Source organism: Squalius cephalus (assembly GCF_949319135.1).
Source record: "Squalius cephalus genome assembly, chromosome: 13".
Taxonomy (NCBI): domain Eukaryota; kingdom Metazoa; phylum Chordata; class Actinopteri; order Cypriniformes; family Leuciscidae; genus Squalius; species Squalius cephalus.
In genome coordinates, this window is record NC_137134.1 from 38,702,944 (window position 1) to 38,720,074 (window position 17,131).

General features: G+C 42.1%; 2 protein-coding genes across 4 annotated transcripts in view; both read left to right on the forward strand.

Annotated features, from left to right (window-relative positions):
* The first annotated feature begins 241 nt into the window (after positions 1-241).
* Positions 242-10,176, forward strand: bysl (bystin-like). Its single transcript, XM_079891502.1, has 7 exons — positions 242-625; positions 3,710-3,848; positions 4,000-4,138; positions 4,332-4,465; positions 4,824-4,984; positions 9,129-9,231; positions 9,647-10,176. The coding sequence occupies exons 1-7, from the start codon at positions 370-372 to the stop codon at positions 9,996-9,998; spliced, it is 1,284 nt and encodes a 427-aa protein (XP_079747628.1). The 5' UTR covers positions 242-369; the 3' UTR covers positions 9,999-10,176.
* A 415-nt stretch (positions 10,177-10,591) lies between these two features.
* ccnd3 (cyclin D3) overlaps positions 10,592-17,131 on the forward strand; it is a 10,860-nt gene continuing 4,320 nt past the window's right edge. For 2 of the 3 annotated variants that reach the window (XM_079889796.1, XM_079889797.1), the window contains exons 1-3: positions 10,593-11,041; positions 11,558-11,773; positions 13,675-13,834. In XM_079889796.1, the coding sequence (XP_079745922.1) occupies positions 10,826-11,041; positions 11,558-11,773; positions 13,675-13,834 (592 nt within the window). In that variant the 5' untranslated portion in view covers positions 10,593-10,825. Of the gene's footprint in view, positions 11,042-11,557; positions 11,774-13,674; positions 13,835-17,131 lie in introns of all 3 variants that reach the window. The other variant, XM_079889795.1, reaches the window with a different exon arrangement.

The window sequence follows — 17,131 nt, forward strand, 5'->3', positions numbered from 1 at the left end:
CCTGATTTCCTGAAGATTTTTATTTATTATTTACATTCATTTATCGTATTCTTAATGTCTATTGCTTTAAATGTTTTATGAATTAATTTCTTTAGTAGACTATCTCTTACTGTATGTAGCCTACTTTACCTTTTTACCTTGAGTTTTTTTGTGTGTGATATGTATCCCCTGTGATCCTTGTTCAATAAAAAAAATACAAAATAAAATAAAGAGTAGCGCTCGCTCCATTCATCTGATCTCAGATCAGCCGTACACACTCACACACAGCGCCATTTTCTTCAGCTCAGACACACGTGTGTTCGGCGCGCAGCTGCGTGTCATGAGTTGAGGCTGATATAATAATAATAATAATAATATTAATTCATCATCATGCCGAAGGTGAAGAGGAGTACTAAAAGCGGGCCGGGTTCCGGCGTGTCTCTGGCCGATCAGATCCTGCAGGGAGACTCGGTTCGGGCCAGCGGGCGAGTGAAGAACCGAACCCGAACCCACGAGGAAGAGCAGGAGTATGTGGACGAGAAACTGTCCAGAAAGATCCTGCAACAGGCCCGAATACAACAGGACGAGCTGCAAACTGAGCTAGGACTCGCAGCAGAACCCAAGAGACAGCCCGCTACTCAACTAGGTGAGTGAAACCTACCTGACCATCACAGATAGATACTCACTAGCCTATGTAGACAGTCATGGTGTTAGTGGTGCTTTATCAGTCGAACATAAACAACATTCGATAACATACATTAAAGGTGACATATGCCCTTTTCACAAGCTGTAATATAAATCTATGTCCCCAGAATGTGTCTGTGAAATTTCATCTCAAAATACCAGATCATTTATTACAGCTTGTCAAATTTGCCCCTTTGAGCAAAAACGTGCCGTTTTTATGTGTGTCCCTTTAATTGCAAATGAGCTGCTGCTCCACGTGCGCGTTGGGTGCGTAACCCCAGATTTCCACCAACTGCGGAACGGCTGCGTGTCGGCTCCGTCGTCCTTCAATACCCACCAGGTCCGGAGTTGTTGCGGTACGGCTGCGGCCGTGACTGACAGCTGAAGTCACGAGGACCCACGAGATCTCGCGAATTCACGTATGATCACGCGATATAAGTGCTGAATTGCTGCGGAGCTCTCCGGCATCCGGCAAAAATAGAAGCTTGGTGGAAATCTGGGGTTAGGGGTAAGACACCACTTCGCTTGGCGGTGTGCACGGCTTTTATTGTAACAGCGCGCACGGCTCCGCATCCGAAGATGCACGACTCCGAGCCGAATCTGGCCGAGCGTACGTCTCACCGCACCGGCACCCAGTTTGTGCGTCTTAAATTAGTTGCTTACATTTACAAAATGAGCCTATAGCAGACATAAGCCATTTTAATAAACATACAGGTCCATGTTTTATAAAATGTCAACGAAACTTAATGAAATTAGAAAATATTTAAGAGATCATTAATTTAGTTGTATAGCCTATACGTGTTTTTATATCCACATATTTTGTCGTCACAAGTAATAATATCAGGGTTTACTGGATTTTACACAATTCTGATTGTTGTGTGGTATTGGTGGTGATGGACTAAAATAAACCTTTCTTCCTCTCACCGCTGATTCCTGATGGTTAAGAGGACATTTACTCGATTCACAGAAAAGTACAACGGCGAGCGCTTCGAGTATAAACGCCTCGTCCGTTTGGGGAGCCAGGCGAAACAAGGCCTTACGGAGAGACTCAGGAAGAGCTTCTGAATGTTAGTGGAGACATTTCTGTAGTTGTTGTGGAGTTACACTGATCATCTCATCATCATGTTTAACTTCTCCACAAGTGTCCACAGTTCCTGAGGTCTTTATAAGACAGCGGAGACATGTTCTGGTCAATAGTGTTCAGTGCTCGTCTGTGCTCAACCACAGAACAGCTTCAGGCTCTGCTGGATCTTCATCAGTGCGTTAGAACTGGTCTCTGTTGGCGCGTGTGGAACCAAATGTCGGCTGGTGTGTTTTCATGTTTTTTTTCATGTTTTCTGGGTCCTCCTGATTATAGCACACGGAAAAAGTCAGATTTTCATGATGTGTCCCCTTTGTGTCCTCGACTCGAAACGTGTGTGTGTGTGTGTGTGTGGTTTGTGGCCTAGGTCCGTTACACTCACCCCCTAAACCTCACTCCCATCCGGGTCACAGCACCAAATGTAACTGGTCCTTCTCAACTCGCTCCGAGTGGGATTCGAACCCGGGTCTCCGGCGTGGGAGGTGGGCGCGCTAACAAGGACAATAAAGACCACAGCCTCTCAGTCGCTAGCGTGCCTCTTGAGTCCAGGGGAGTGAGGTTTAACCAAGCGGCAGCCTCCCAGTCTCTCTCTCTCTCTCTCTCTCTCTCTCTCTCCCAGTCTCTCTCTCTCTCTCTCTCTCTCTCCCAGTCTCTCTCTCTCTCTCTCTCTCTCCCAGTCTCTCTCTCTCTCTCTCTCTCCCAGTCTCTCTCTCTCTCTCTCTCTCTCTCTCCCAGTCAATTTCAATTTCATGTTGCTTTATTGGCATGACAAAAAAAAATGCATCTGTGTTGCCAAAGCATAAGAACAAATATAAACAACAACAAGGAGTTAATACATCTGATATAGTAATGCAAGTAAACAGGATAATTATGATGTAGATGCAGATACTAAACACATTCTGTGCATGTCCCTCAAAGGGTACATTGAAACAATAATATATATATATATATACACACATACACATACACATACATACATACACATACATACATACATACATACATACATATACACATATATATGTACATATAAAAAAGAAGAGAATACAGACAAACAAGATAATAACAAAACAAAAAAATATATATATACATATATATAATACATAACTTGTATAAATACCTCTTAAACAATTTTCTATTTATTTAGCCTTGTATTGTGGCAGGAGCCTATTATTATTAAGCCTGTTTTTCTGATGCACACAGTCAAAAGTAGCCGTGCGTTTTGACACTCCTTTGCCAGCCATGTATTAACATAAAAACTTAACTGTGTACAAGAGACGTGTTGTTCTCTTCATTTGCATTACATTTATTCATTTAGCAGAGGCTTTTATCCAAATGAGGAGCATCAGCACAAGCGTTGTGCTCTCTCTCTCTCTCTCTCTCTCTCTCTCTCTCTCTTAACGCTGAGTGATTAAACTGCAGTTCATCCACTGGCCACTAGAGGCTGCAGAAGAGGGTCATTACCCATAATCCCCCATGTTAATATGCCCAACTTTACAGCAGAAACACATGTTTACAGTCTGGGGCAGAAAGTGGTTTTGGTCTATAAAGCAGATGTTGCCCTTCATGACGACTGTGAGGGAGACGACTTATAACTCATCCGTTTAAATTATATTAAGCCTTATAGTTCTGCATAATTAAGGGTGTGGCCACTTGAGTGACAGGTGGATTGCCGCTGATGTCACTACTAGCCGTTTGTCTGCTAGCGTTAGCATCACGTCACCTCAGCTAATCTGCCTCGCCGCACGTTTTCGTTTATCCGGGAGTGACGCTGCCAAGATGGCGACGGCCGGCTCCGCCCACTTTGGGCTTCAGAAACGCTCTTCAGAAACACTACGAGTGACGTCACGCACACTGCGAACATATGTTTATACAGTCTATATGAGTAAGAGCTGTGTGTGTTAAAACCACACACTCTATATGAGCACAATGAGCTGCAGTATCAGTGACACACGTGAGTTTCAGGTCCGAGTGCAGAGGATGGAGACTCAGACGAGGAGTGGCCGGCTCTGGGTCATCATGTGGAGGAGACGCGAGAGGTGGACGTGGATCCGGAGGACGAGAAGGCCATCGAGATGTTCATGAACAAGAACCCGCCGCTCCGGTGAGCCCAGTGTGTGTGTGTGTGTGTGTGTTAGGGCTGCATGATTAACCGAAATGAAACTCAATTAGGTAAATCGAGTATTAGGATAAAATACTTTGGATATAAAAGCTTCTGCCAAATGCATGAATGTAAATGTGTGTGTGTGTGACAGACGCACGCTAGCCGACATCATCATGGAGAAGATCACGGAGAAGCAGACTGAAGTGGGAACTGTGATGTCTGAGGTTTCAGGACGAGCCGATCCTCAACTGGACCCTCGAGTCGTGCAGGTTTACAGAGGCGTTAGCAAGGTGCGCTAAACTAGCGATTTACCCACAATGCTACACTGTAAAAAATTAAACATGGGTCATGTAGTTTTCATTAAAAAAAATTGGTAACACTTTACAATAAGGTTCATTAGGTAATGTATTAACTAACATTGAGCAATACATTTGTTACAGTATTTATTAATGTTTGATTGCCCCCCCCCCCCCCCCCCACCAGGTTCTGTCGAAGTACCGGAGTGGGAAACTCCCGAAAGCGTTTAAGATCATCCCGGCTCTCTCCAACTGGGAGCAGGTCCTGTACCTCACAGACCCAGAGACCTGGACCGCAGCCGCCATGTACCAGGCCACCAGGTCAGAGGTCACGCACACGTCAACAACCTACACACTAGGGCTGTCACAATGGCTGAAAACCGAAATTCGAATTTCTTTCTTAAATATCAGCAAAATTGTAATTATATTCCAATTCTAAAGGCAATAGAGGATCTCCTTAAAGGATTAGTTCACTTTCAAATGCCCGTCTCGTACCATCTCTGAGATGCGGCACGCATTACATCATCACGTTGGAAAGGTGGTATAATACATTAGCTAATGTTATCAAATCAGACCTTATTGTAAAGTGTTACCAGAAATGTTTTGCATGGTTTTAGTCTCATTTTAACCATAATAACCCTGGTTTAAACTGTGTGTGTGTGTGTGTGTGTGTGTGTAGGATCTTCTCGTCTAACCTGAAGGAGCGGATGGCTCAGCGCTTCTATAATCTGGTGTTGTTGCCTCGGGTTCGAGACGATATCACGGAGTACAAGCGCCTGAACTTTCACCTGTACAGCGCGCTGAAGAAAGCGCTCTTCAAACCCGCAGCCTGGTTCAAAGGTCAGATCCTCTCACTGTGGCGTTTTAAACGACGTGTTGTTCATTAAAGGTGCTGTATGTAACTTTCACTCTACTAAAGCATAAAAATACCATAATATGTTTGCAGATGTTTAGGGAACATGCTGAGTTCACACACTCGTTCCTCTGATAAACACTTCTACAGTTATTTTACTCATTATTTTACACGTTTTGGTCTGTGTGACTCCGCCCACTGCCAGTTCAGCCAATAGTATTTCCACACCCCGGGATGCCAGTTGGCGGGAAACACAGCGTATCGTAGCCATGGAAACGAGCAAACAAACTGGGTCAGAGATTGCAGATTCCACACAGCCTAAAAAGCCTCGATATCCATCTATAAATCTCTGTGAACGAGAGCATATTAAAACGCGGATAAATCAACTCAGCTTACAGTCCGTAAGTCTCCTCGGCTTTCGCTGTCCGTCGCGCTCGTTCCTGTCGTGTGTCCGTGGCGACCCGCGAGCGTGGAGTCTGAGGAGGCGGGGAATAACGATCTCCCATATTTTGGTTTGGACTGCAGTACCGATCTCGACCACTAGTGGTCAATCTTACAGACTGCACCTTTAAGGCCAGACACCCCTCTGGTGAATAGGGTAAAATAATAACTAGTAAATATCACCATACTTGATTACATTAATAACTGCAAATATTTTTTGTATTGCAAGTTTTCAGAAATGTTATGCTTAAATATGGAAGTGAGGCACTATCTAATTAAATATGCACTAATTTGCATAAATTTCTAGAACAAAAATCTGAACATTGGATAATGTCAGGTTCAAAATTCTTTTTATAATATATATTAGAGTCAAAGGTTTTTACAGAGGTGATTTTGGATATCTCTATCACTATCACACACAAATCAGAAAATACTGTCAGCAGCCAAAAAGAAAAAAGAAAATCGCCATTTTGTTAGGAATAAAATGTTGTATAAAATTAGTAAAATGCTAAATGAACAAACCCCTCTGTAAAAACCTTCCGAATAAAGATAAGAATGTGAATGTAAGTGTCACTGAAGTGGAGATTTCTGGCTCAATGTAGGAGGAAAAACCTTTAAATATATAAACTGTAAGTGAAATGTACAGACGCAAATAGATAATGTGCTCTAAAAGATGCAGTTAAAAGTGTATTTTGGATGTTTTCTGTCCACTAGTCTGAAAAAAAGCCCAAAATTGACAGATGTTTTACTGTGCAGAATTAGTTGAAATGCATTAGTATCAAAGTAATGTGGCAAGTTTAGTTGACACTGTAGAAGCACTTGCTTACTTGTGCATCTTTACACTGAATCTTGACAGCGTTGACTCTGTGCCTTCATGGGGAATATGCGGAGTAGATGCACACAGGAATATTCCAGCAGCTCTTTATTCTAGAGGAGATGACCAGTACTGATGTTACTGTAACTGAACACTAGAGGAGATGACCAGTACTGATGTTACTGTAACTGAACACTAGAGGAGATGACCAGTACTGATGTTACTGTAACTGAACACTAGAGGAGATGACCAGTACTGATGTTACTGTAACTGAACACTAGAGGAGATGACCAGTACTGATGTTACTGTAACTGAACACTAGAGGAGATGACCAGTACTGATGTTACTGTAACTGAACACTAGAGGAGATGACCAGTACTGATGTTACTGTAACTGAACACTAGAGGAGATGACCAGTACTGATGTTACTGTAACTGAACACTAGAGGAGATGACCAGTACTGATGTTACTGTAACTGAACACTAGAGGAGATGACCAGTACTGATGTTACTGTAACTGAACACTAGAGGAGATGACCAGTACTGATGTTACTGTAACTGAACACTAGAGGAGATGACCAGTACTGATGTTACTGTAACTGAACACTAGAGGAGATGACCAGTACTGATGTTACTGTAACTGAACACTAGAGGGCGCTGGTGACCTTGTCATGCAGTTCTGGTCACATTATACTGGTGTGACTGGTAATCTTCACAACTGACTGTAACAGTGTTGTTGTTGTTAACTGAAATGGGTTTGGTTAGCTGAAACAAAGGTACAATAAAAGATACAAATTTGATAACTTAAAAATGAGAACTGAAATAAAAGTTTAAGTTAAAATACTTAAATGACTAAAATTTAAACTTCATAGAAATATTTAATATTTAATAATATATATCAACAAAAACGTATAAAAATGACGAAAGCATATGGCAAATTAACTAAAACTTTGTTTTTACATGCACTTGTGAATTCTGAGATTTTGCTTCCAACAGAAAACATCCAAAATACACATTCAAGTGTTTATTTATTGCACTTTTATCTAGTTTGTCTGTAGATTTCAATTTCAGTCCATATCTTCCGTGTTCTTAAAATGAGTTTTGTTCTCCACTTCAGCAGCTCTTACACACACCAAAACTTAGATTATTCCTATCAATATTCTGAAGGATTTTACCGAGGGGTTTATTCACTTATCACTCGCCTGGTATAAGTTTATCACTCCTAAAAACAGGGTGAAAATGTTGTTGTTTTTTCTGTCCGCTGTTTTCTGATAAATGCTCTCAGTAAAAACCATTTAAACTGTGTCAACAAAATGAGAATTTTGATCCTGGAATTTTTAGTGCATATTTAATTAGATAAAAAAATTAAATAAAAAAACAATTGTTTTTAAAGTCTCCCTGTAGTCAATAATGTTATCCCTTAAAACTCATCTTTGATCACCAAAATTACATATTTAAAAGTTTTTTTCTTTGAAAAAATATCTTGACTGTAACTTGACACCCTTTCCTCATTTAGTATTCGCGGTTCTATGAATATGCAAATGAGCCCCGCCTCCACTCACTCACTCAGCTCAGAGATCCACTGGTTGACGATCACACGTTGATCTGATTGGTTCTATGAATATGCAAATGAGCCCCGCCTCCACTCACTCCCTCAGCTCAGAGATCCACTGGTTAACGATCACACGTTGATCTGATTGGTTCTATGAATATGCAAATGAGCCCCGCCTCCACTCACTCACTCAGCTCAGAGATCCACTGGTTGACGATCACACGTTGATCTGATTGGTTCTATGAATATGCAAATGAGCCCCGCCTCCACTCACTCACTCAGCTCAGAGATCCACTGGTTGACGATCACACGTTGATCTGATTGGTTCTATGAATATGCGAATGAGCCCCGCCTCCACTCACTCCCTCAGCTCAGAGATCCACTGGTTGACGATCACACGTTGATCTGATTGGTTCTATGAATATGCAAATGAGCCCCGCCTCCACTCACTCCCTCAGCTCAGAGATCCACTGGTTGACGATCACACGTTGATCTGATTGGTTCTATGAATATGCAAATAAGCCCCGCCTCCACTCCCTCAGCTCAGAGATCCACTGGTTGACGATCACAAGTTGATCTGATTGGTTCTATGAATATGCAAATGAGCCCCGCCTCCACTCACTCACTCAGCTCAGAGATCCACTGGTTGACGATCACACGTTGATCTGATTGGTTCTATGAATATGCAAATGAGCCCCGCCTCCACTCACTCACTCAGCTCAGAGATCCACTGGTTGACGATCACACGTTGATCTGATTGGTTCTATGAATATGCAAATGAGCCCCGCCTCCACTCACTCACTCAGCTCAGAGATCCACTGGTTGACGATCACACGTTGATCTGATTGGTTCTATGAATATGCGAATGAGCCCCGCCTCCACTCACTCCCTCAGCTCAGAGATCCACTGGTTGACGATCACACGTTGATCTGATTGGTTCTATGAATATGCAAATGAGCCCCGCCTCCACTCACTCACTCAGCTCAGAGATCCACTGGTTGACGATCACACGTTGATCTGATTGGTTACAAGGTAGTTTGTGACGTCAGAAACACCAGCGATTTCAAAGCGTGTTTTTGAGACTGTCTTTGGTTCACTGCAGTTTTAAGGAGGAAATACTCAGCAATGCTGTCGACTTATGAACTTACACATGGTTTGTCTCAAAGCATATTAAAAACACCACATAGACACATAAACAACATTAAAAAACTTCAAGTACTGTGATTAATCAGCTGGGCAAAGTTTGGTGAGATCTGTTAGTTAAAATAACATAAAAATGAAATGACTTATGAGTTCTATGTGTGTGTGTGTGTGTGTGTGTGTAGGGATTCTGCTTCCGCTGTGTGAATCGGGAACATGTACGCTGAGAGAAGCCATTATCATCGGCAGTATCCTCACACGATGCTCAATCCCAGTGCTACACTCCAGGTGAGCTTTACACGCAGGTCAAAGGTCAACACGCTCACGGATGCATGTCTTGTGCCAAGTTTACACTGCAAAGATTAAAAAGCGTTTGATTAACAGAAAAGACATTGTTATTTTCAAACCTCCTACATTTTTCTGATGTTCCCTGTCCTGTGTCGATCTGTCTAAAACACATTTATGGTGAATAGATAATGAAAGAGGAAGAGAGGAGATGCTGGATGACAGGATTTTGATTTATAATATTTCATTTAAAGCTGTGATGTAGTTAATCTGGTTCATTTCTTTCTTTTTTTCTTTCTTTTTTTGGCTAGTAGAAGTTCTGAATGGCCGGTAACTTATAAATGTAGAAGCCGAATTGGCCGATGAGTGAAAAAGTTGCACCAGTAACTTACTGGTTTGTCTCTGTCCTCTCGTGCAGCGCTGCGATGCTGAAACTGGCAGAGATGGAGTATAACGGAGCCAACAGTATTTTCCTGCGGCTGCTGCTGGATAAGAAGTACGCGCTGCCCTTCCGCGTGCTGGACGCGCTGGTCGCACACTTCCTGTCGTTTCGCTCAGACAAACGGACCCTGCCGGTGCTGTGGCACCAGTGCCTGCTGACGCTGACCCAGCGCTACCGAGCAGACCTGTCCTCCGAACAGAAGGAGGCGCTGCTGGACCTGCTGAGGGTTCACACGCACCCGGGGATCACGGCTGAGATCCGGCGAGAACTGCAGAACGCCGAGTCTCGAGACCTGGAGGACGCCACGCCCGCCATGGCCGTCGACTGACCGCACACGTTCATCTTTATGCGTCAGTTTGGGCGACGCGCTGGAATAACATGATGATGATGATGATAACGTGGGATTGTGCCGCAATATATTTTGCATTTTTGTTGTGATGCAATGTTCATATTTTTGGACTAAACTTGGTTAGAACTTAATAAAATCATAAACTCATCCAGACCTGTTATTTTTGCTCTCGTGGCTTGTAACCTTGACATGAAATGTTGTTCTCAATGAATTCTGCTTCCATGAAACACGTACAAGTGAAGTATAATATATATATCTGTAACAAATTATATATTAAATTTAATCGTAAATTTATTATTGATTTATCATAATGAGAAACAGCTTGATGTCAGCTGAGGCGGACGTTATTAAATTTAGTTAATGATTATGAAAAATTATCATGAGACCAGGACCTCGTAACAATAAAATAAAATACGTTTAAAAAAAAAAAAATTAAATGCTTGAAGAAATGAAGTAGAAAAAAACATTTACAACAATTATCGTCATTGTCATGACATAATACAACAAAACTCCAGAGTCCTTTCGGTCCATATTAAAATAAAATACGTTTGAATTGTTTCACGATGACTACGCGACACCGCGATCTTCGATGTGACGTCACAACGATCGTTCAGGGATTCTCGTGAGAGCGGTCACGCCGCGCGCCGCAGCTCACGCACAAGCCTTCCGTAAACTGAATCAAATAATGCGTGTTTACTCATGAATTCGGCTAAATGTACAGTGTATATAGTTTGTAGTCCCGTTGAGAGTTTTTTTAACGTAAATCCCGCGTGACTTAACCGGCGAGTCCGTCAGACGAATCTGTGATGGAGTTATTCTGTCACGAACATGTCAAACTGGGCTCGAGCTCTCAGGTGAAGTCCAGACCGGTTCGGGCGTTCAGAGACATGGTTCTGATCCAAGACAAGCGGGTCTGTCAGAACCTGCTGAGCTCGGAGAGACCGAACATCATTAAACCCGGTACCGAACAGACCGACGTGCAGGCCTACATGCGGAGAATATTGACTGGGTGGATGCTTCAGGCGAGTACACGTCAGAAATGAATTATTAATTCGAATCATAATGATCTTATTATATCTTATGGATCATATTCTGATTCACTGATTCGAATCACTAGTCAGATTATGTTTTATGAATCATTCTGATTCACTGATTCGAATCACTAGTCAGAACGTTTTATGAATCGTGTTCTGATTCACTGATTCGAATCACTGGTCAGATGATGTCTAATACATTCAATTCAATTCACATTTATTTGTATAGCACTTTTCACAACACACATCATTTCAAAGCATCTTTACAGAAAGTGCATGAGTCCATATTACAATTAAGAGTGATCTGTTATCAGAGGAAACTGTCTAAGTTATATATTTCAGAAATGCATATATGCATTTACATACATTAATACATCTGATTCACTGATTCGAATCATACCGATCTGATGATGTCTTGTGAATCATATTCTGATTCACTGATTTGAATCTTTCTGATCTGAATCATGAATCATCAGAGGACTTGTGTGTGTTGTTCTTGAGCAGGTGTGTGAGGATCAGAAGTGTGAGGAGGAGGTGTTTCCTCTGGCTGTTCACTACCTGGACAGGTACATGTCCCAGAATGCCCTGCGTAAATGCCACCTGCAGCTTCTGGGAACCGTCTGCATGTTCCTGGCCTCCAAACTCCGGGAATCGGTTCCTCTGAGCGCCGCCAAGCTGTGCGTCTACACGGACCACGCCGTCACCGTCCCAGAGATCCTGGTGAGGTCATGTGACACAGTTCATCAGGGCTTGTGCGTAAAAAAAAAAAAACGTTAAAATAAAGTAAAATTTTTTATTATGCTTGCTAACCATACAGAGATTACATTAATGGTACACAATACACAAAATATATCAACAATATGTTCAATGTCGTTTTAGAACTAAATTCGTAACTTTTAGGCCCGTGAAAACTGTTGCGTCAACTTTTCCCCCATTTTTATCTTAAACAATTGCAAAACTCTGTTGCGCAAGGTATTGTGGGTAATGTTAGACCCCCAAAGAAAGCATGCACGGATGAGCCTCTGGCATAAGGAATAAAATATAAATATTAGACAAATTTAAAATAATTAAAAAAAAAACATAAATTAGAAATGTTACCTTTAGCTGAAATAAAATGCGTTTTAGTTGAAGTACTACAATTACTAAAATTAAACTGAAATTGAAAATAAATGAAAGCTTTAGTTGTTATTTTTATTGTATTTCATTTGAGTTATTTTAGCGCTCCAAACTACACTAGACGAACCTGAACTGAACTTACGTTTTACTAAAACTAAAAAAGAAAATAGAAATTTGAATAGAAATATAAAAAACCGAGCCATTAAAAATGACAAAAGCACATAGAATAAACTTAAACTATTGAATTTAATAATAAAAAATGTCAAATAAAATCTAATTAAAAATATTATTAAATACTATAACAGTAAATAAATAATGCTTAATTATCACTGATTTGAAGCGTTGTAAAACAAACAAACACCTGTGACGCACATTCTACATATTTACTAACATTTTAATTTGAAAGTTTTAGTAATTTTGTTTCGTGTTTTGTGATTTTTATTCGTTTTTTATATGCCTATAGTTTTTATTCAGTTATTTAGTTATTTTAGTACTTCAACCTTTCGTGACATAAATGAGAAATGTTGCCATTGCAATTAACTGAAATAAATAACGTTTTCTTTATATATTTTATTTTATTATATTTTATTATTTTATATTATTTAATGAATTTTTTAACAATAATAACTTTGGAATAGATATGCTAATTAGCTAAATTACATGGCTGATTTTTTATTTAAGCGTACGTTTACATGACAACAAATTTATTTATTTTTTCAACGATTTGCGTTTTTCCGCGTATAGACGACAAACGATCCCCGTTCGCACGGACTCGCGAAAATCATGTAAATCGCTGCATTCTGCTGCCAGGCCAGTAGATGGCGATCACACTTTGTAAAGAAACACTTTTAAAAATGTTTTATTACAATTATACAATAGAAAACAAATAGCACCAACATGTAAAACAAGAACAGGAACAACCGCCAGAGGAGAGAACGAAAAAACCAAACAACAATTACAATAATAATACAAGATTAGCAGATAAATAAAGGAAATAAAAACGGTAAAGTAGCTGAGCGATTGTAGCACGTTAGCACAAGAAGATGCGACGACATTTAAAGAGAGCGCAACAACACAGTGTTTCCCTGCGGTGGCGCTCTTTAGCGCTGAACATGTGACACGCATGTGCATGATGTCACCGTTTCCACAAATTAGCATTTTTATAGTTTACGAAGAGATGAAAGCGGCATCGTTCTCAAAAGCCTGTTTTTAAAAGTGTGTGTTGTCCAACAAACCGCCGGCCAAATCGCATTAGAAGAAAAGGTTAATGTTTTTAGTTGAAAACGGTGTGTGTGTAAACAGCCTTATTATTATTATTATTATTATTATTATAAATTCCTTTTGTTTATTTATGTTTATTGTTTTTATTTAGTTTATTTATTGTAATTGCAGTGATTTTGCCGCGGTTAAGGCAGTCTCAGTGTGAGCTTTTGTGTTTCTGGTCTTTGTTATGGTGGTGCTAGCGTGTAATGTGTGTGTGTGTGTGTGTGTGTGTGTGTGTGCAGCAGTGGGAGGTGCTGCTGGTGTCGCGGCTCCACTGGAATCTGGCCTCAGTGCTGCCCTCTGACTTCCTGGAGCTGCTACTGCAGGAGCTGCCGCTCGAAGTGCAGAACCACCCGGCCCTGAGGAGACACACACACTCCTACATCGCCCTGAGCGCCACAGGTACACACACACACACACACACACACACACACACACACACACACACACACACACACACACACACACTCCTACATCGCCCTGAGCGCCACAGGTACACACACACACACACACACACACACACACACACACACACACACACACTCCTACATCGCCCTGAGCGCCACAGGTACACACACACACACACACACACACACACACACACTCCTACATCGCCCTGAGCGCCACAGGTACACACACACACACACACACACACACACTCCTATATCGCCCTGAGCGCCACAGGTACACACACACACACACACACACACACACTCCTACATCGCCCTGAGCGCCACAGGTACACACACACACACACACACACACACTCCTATATCGCCCTGAGCGCCACAGGTACACACACACACACACACTCCTACATCGCCCTGAGCGCCACAGGTACACACACACACACACACACACACACACACACACACACACACACACACACTCCTACATCGCCCTGAGCGCCACAGGTACACACACACACACACACTCCTACATCGCCCTGAGCGCCACAGGTACACACACACACACACACACACACACACACACACACACACACACACACACACTCCTACATCGCCCTGAGCGCCACAGGTACACACACACACACACACACACACACACACACACACACACACACACACACACTCCTACATCACCCTGAGCGCCACAGGTACACACACACACACACACACACACACACTCCTACATTGCCCTGAGCGCCACAGGTACACACACACACACACACACACACACACACACTCCTACATCGCCCTGAGCGCCACAGGTACACACACACACACACACACACACACACACACACACACACACACACACACTAGGGGTGGCACGGTACATGAAAAAGCATCTGAACTGTTCGGTTCGCTTGTCTCGGTTCGGCTCTGAGTTCTAAACCGCACTCGTATTATGAACACAAAACCGATTATGTTCATCAGTGGTTGTATATCAGGCAGGGACACGTTTGTGTGCGTTATGTTTTGTGATTTCACCGGAACGAGTAGAGAGTCTCCTCAACGGATTGAAGCGCGCGTCCGAGTGAAGGCTGTGAGCCACTAGAGAACACAGTATCAGCGCCACTGATCGCAGCGGCAACGAGCACTTTGATCACTTGATCGTATTGGGACATCCGTGCCGCGAGATGTTTCAAAAGTGTTGGGGACATCATGTCCCACCCGCGGATTACGCCTGTGATGACGAGACACGAGGAGAAACTGACGAAGATCTGTCCGACAGCTCTCACTGCAGAGGATGAGCTCAGGGCCACTGAAGGCTCCCTCACGGGGACCGCTCTCTATATTACTGCGGAATGGGAAATGAGAAGCTGCGTTTTGCAAACACGGCCCATTTATGAAATAAATAAATTAATAATTCGTAGGCCTGTCATGATAACAAATTTTGCTGGATGATAAATTGTCCAAGAAATTATTGCGATAAACGATAATATTGTCGTTCGAGACCATTTTCATCTGATATAATGATAATGGCATAATAATGCAGGTACACCTTTTCAACGATCTATAAACTTTTATTTCTAAAGAATATTAAACATTGAAAACGGAAAACATTTTAAATATCCACAAAAAATGAACAAAACAACCAAAAACAATAAAAGCAATGGACTCTTAGTGTCTGTTAACAAAACAATTCACTTGAATAAATACCAAAAACAATCAATAAAATGGATGTAAACAAAATTGCACTTCAAAAAATATTAAGCTCAGACATAAATAGTGATACATTCCATAACAGGCAAAACTGCCGGTTAGGACCTTTGTAAACAAATAAAAAAAAAGCCTCAACAGGCCATATCACACCATTCTGCACTGTCCTCCTGTTACTTAGTCGACTAAACGCCCGAGTGATTGTGTAATTTACTGTCGGGAAGACGGAGACGCACTTTATTGCGTGTATGCTACACACTGAAAATACTTGGTTAGGATTAGGGGTGAGGAGTGTGTGCGTATTACACGCCATAAAGAGCGTATCATATGCACGCAAAAACTATTTTTGGCGTATAAATGGCACAAGAAATAACATTCGTGGTATAGATACGCATTTTCATGAGATCGGCTCGCTGTCGCGTTTGGCTTTGAAACCAATTCCATCTTTTTCTTTTCCTCCAACTCACAACTAGCGTCTTCTCTCTCTCTCCCGGCAGTCGCCGCAAGCAGTCCCGCTTTCCCACACAAAGACCATGTGACTGACAAGAGGGTTCACCCCTATACGCTAAGGAACTGAGAGTGGTCATCCAGTCTATTTGGTAGAGAGAGAGAGAGAGAGAGAGAGAGAGAGAGAGAGAGAGAGAAAGAGAGACTAGGAAAACAAACAAGCATGCAAATGGAATTATCGCGGCCGGAAAAATGATCGAGCTCATTTTTTTTATCGTGCGATTAATTGATTTATTGACTATCGCGACAGGCCTAATAATTCGATAATTAAGCTATATATCATATGCTGAAGTAAATTTTTGGAGTGTTAAAGATTAAAAGAAAAAATAACAACAAGAACCGCACAGAACCGAAAACAGTGACCCTAAAACCGTGATACGAACCGAACCGTGGGTTTTGTGAACCGTGCCACCCCTAACACACACACACACACACACACAAACACACATTACACACACACAGACACACACACACACACACATTACACACACACAGACACACAGACACACACACACACACATTACACACACACGCACACGTCAGCAGCTTCGCTGTCGCTGATCTGCTCTTTGTTGCTTGTATAAGCCGTGCGTGACGTCTATGATCAGCGCTTTTGTTCTCCTGCGCTGGAGCTTCATCACTGAATACAGGTACGTCACACACACACACACACACACACACACACACGAGGCTCATCACTGAATCAGCATCTTCTGAAGCGGCAGATCTCCGGTCTCTGTTGCTCACTGAAGCTGGACTGTAAGTTCACTTCTTCACACACTAGTGATAAAACACGTGATAAACTGAATGAATCACAGCTGTTGCGTGTGTTATGGGTGTGTGTGTGTTCATGTTGCGTGTGTTATGGGTGTGTGTGTGTTCATGTGTTCTGTTCACGAGTCGGCCGTAACTATGGCGGCTCGTCCAGGATTTTCTTTTTTCCTTCCTTTCGAGAAATTATTTGAGGGATCGATATTATTACCTGTTCTAAATCTCTGTAGTTGAGGTAATAAGAGACGCGTGATGGACATGAATACGCCAGCCTTCACGGCGAGGCCACTGTGGC

Coding starts and splice junctions, on each gene's coding strand:
- bysl (XM_079891502.1), top strand. CDS start 370: ATGCCGAAGGTGAAGAGGAGTACTAAAAGCGGGCCGGGTTCCGGCGTG. Junction 4,985..9,128: donor ACCCGCAGCCTGGTTCAAAG/GTCAGATCCTCT, acceptor GTGTGTGTGTAG/GGATTCTGCTTCCGCTGTGT. Junction 9,232..9,646: donor ATCCCAGTGCTACACTCCAG/GTGAGCTTTACA, acceptor CCTCTCGTGCAG/CGCTGCGATGCTGAAACTGG.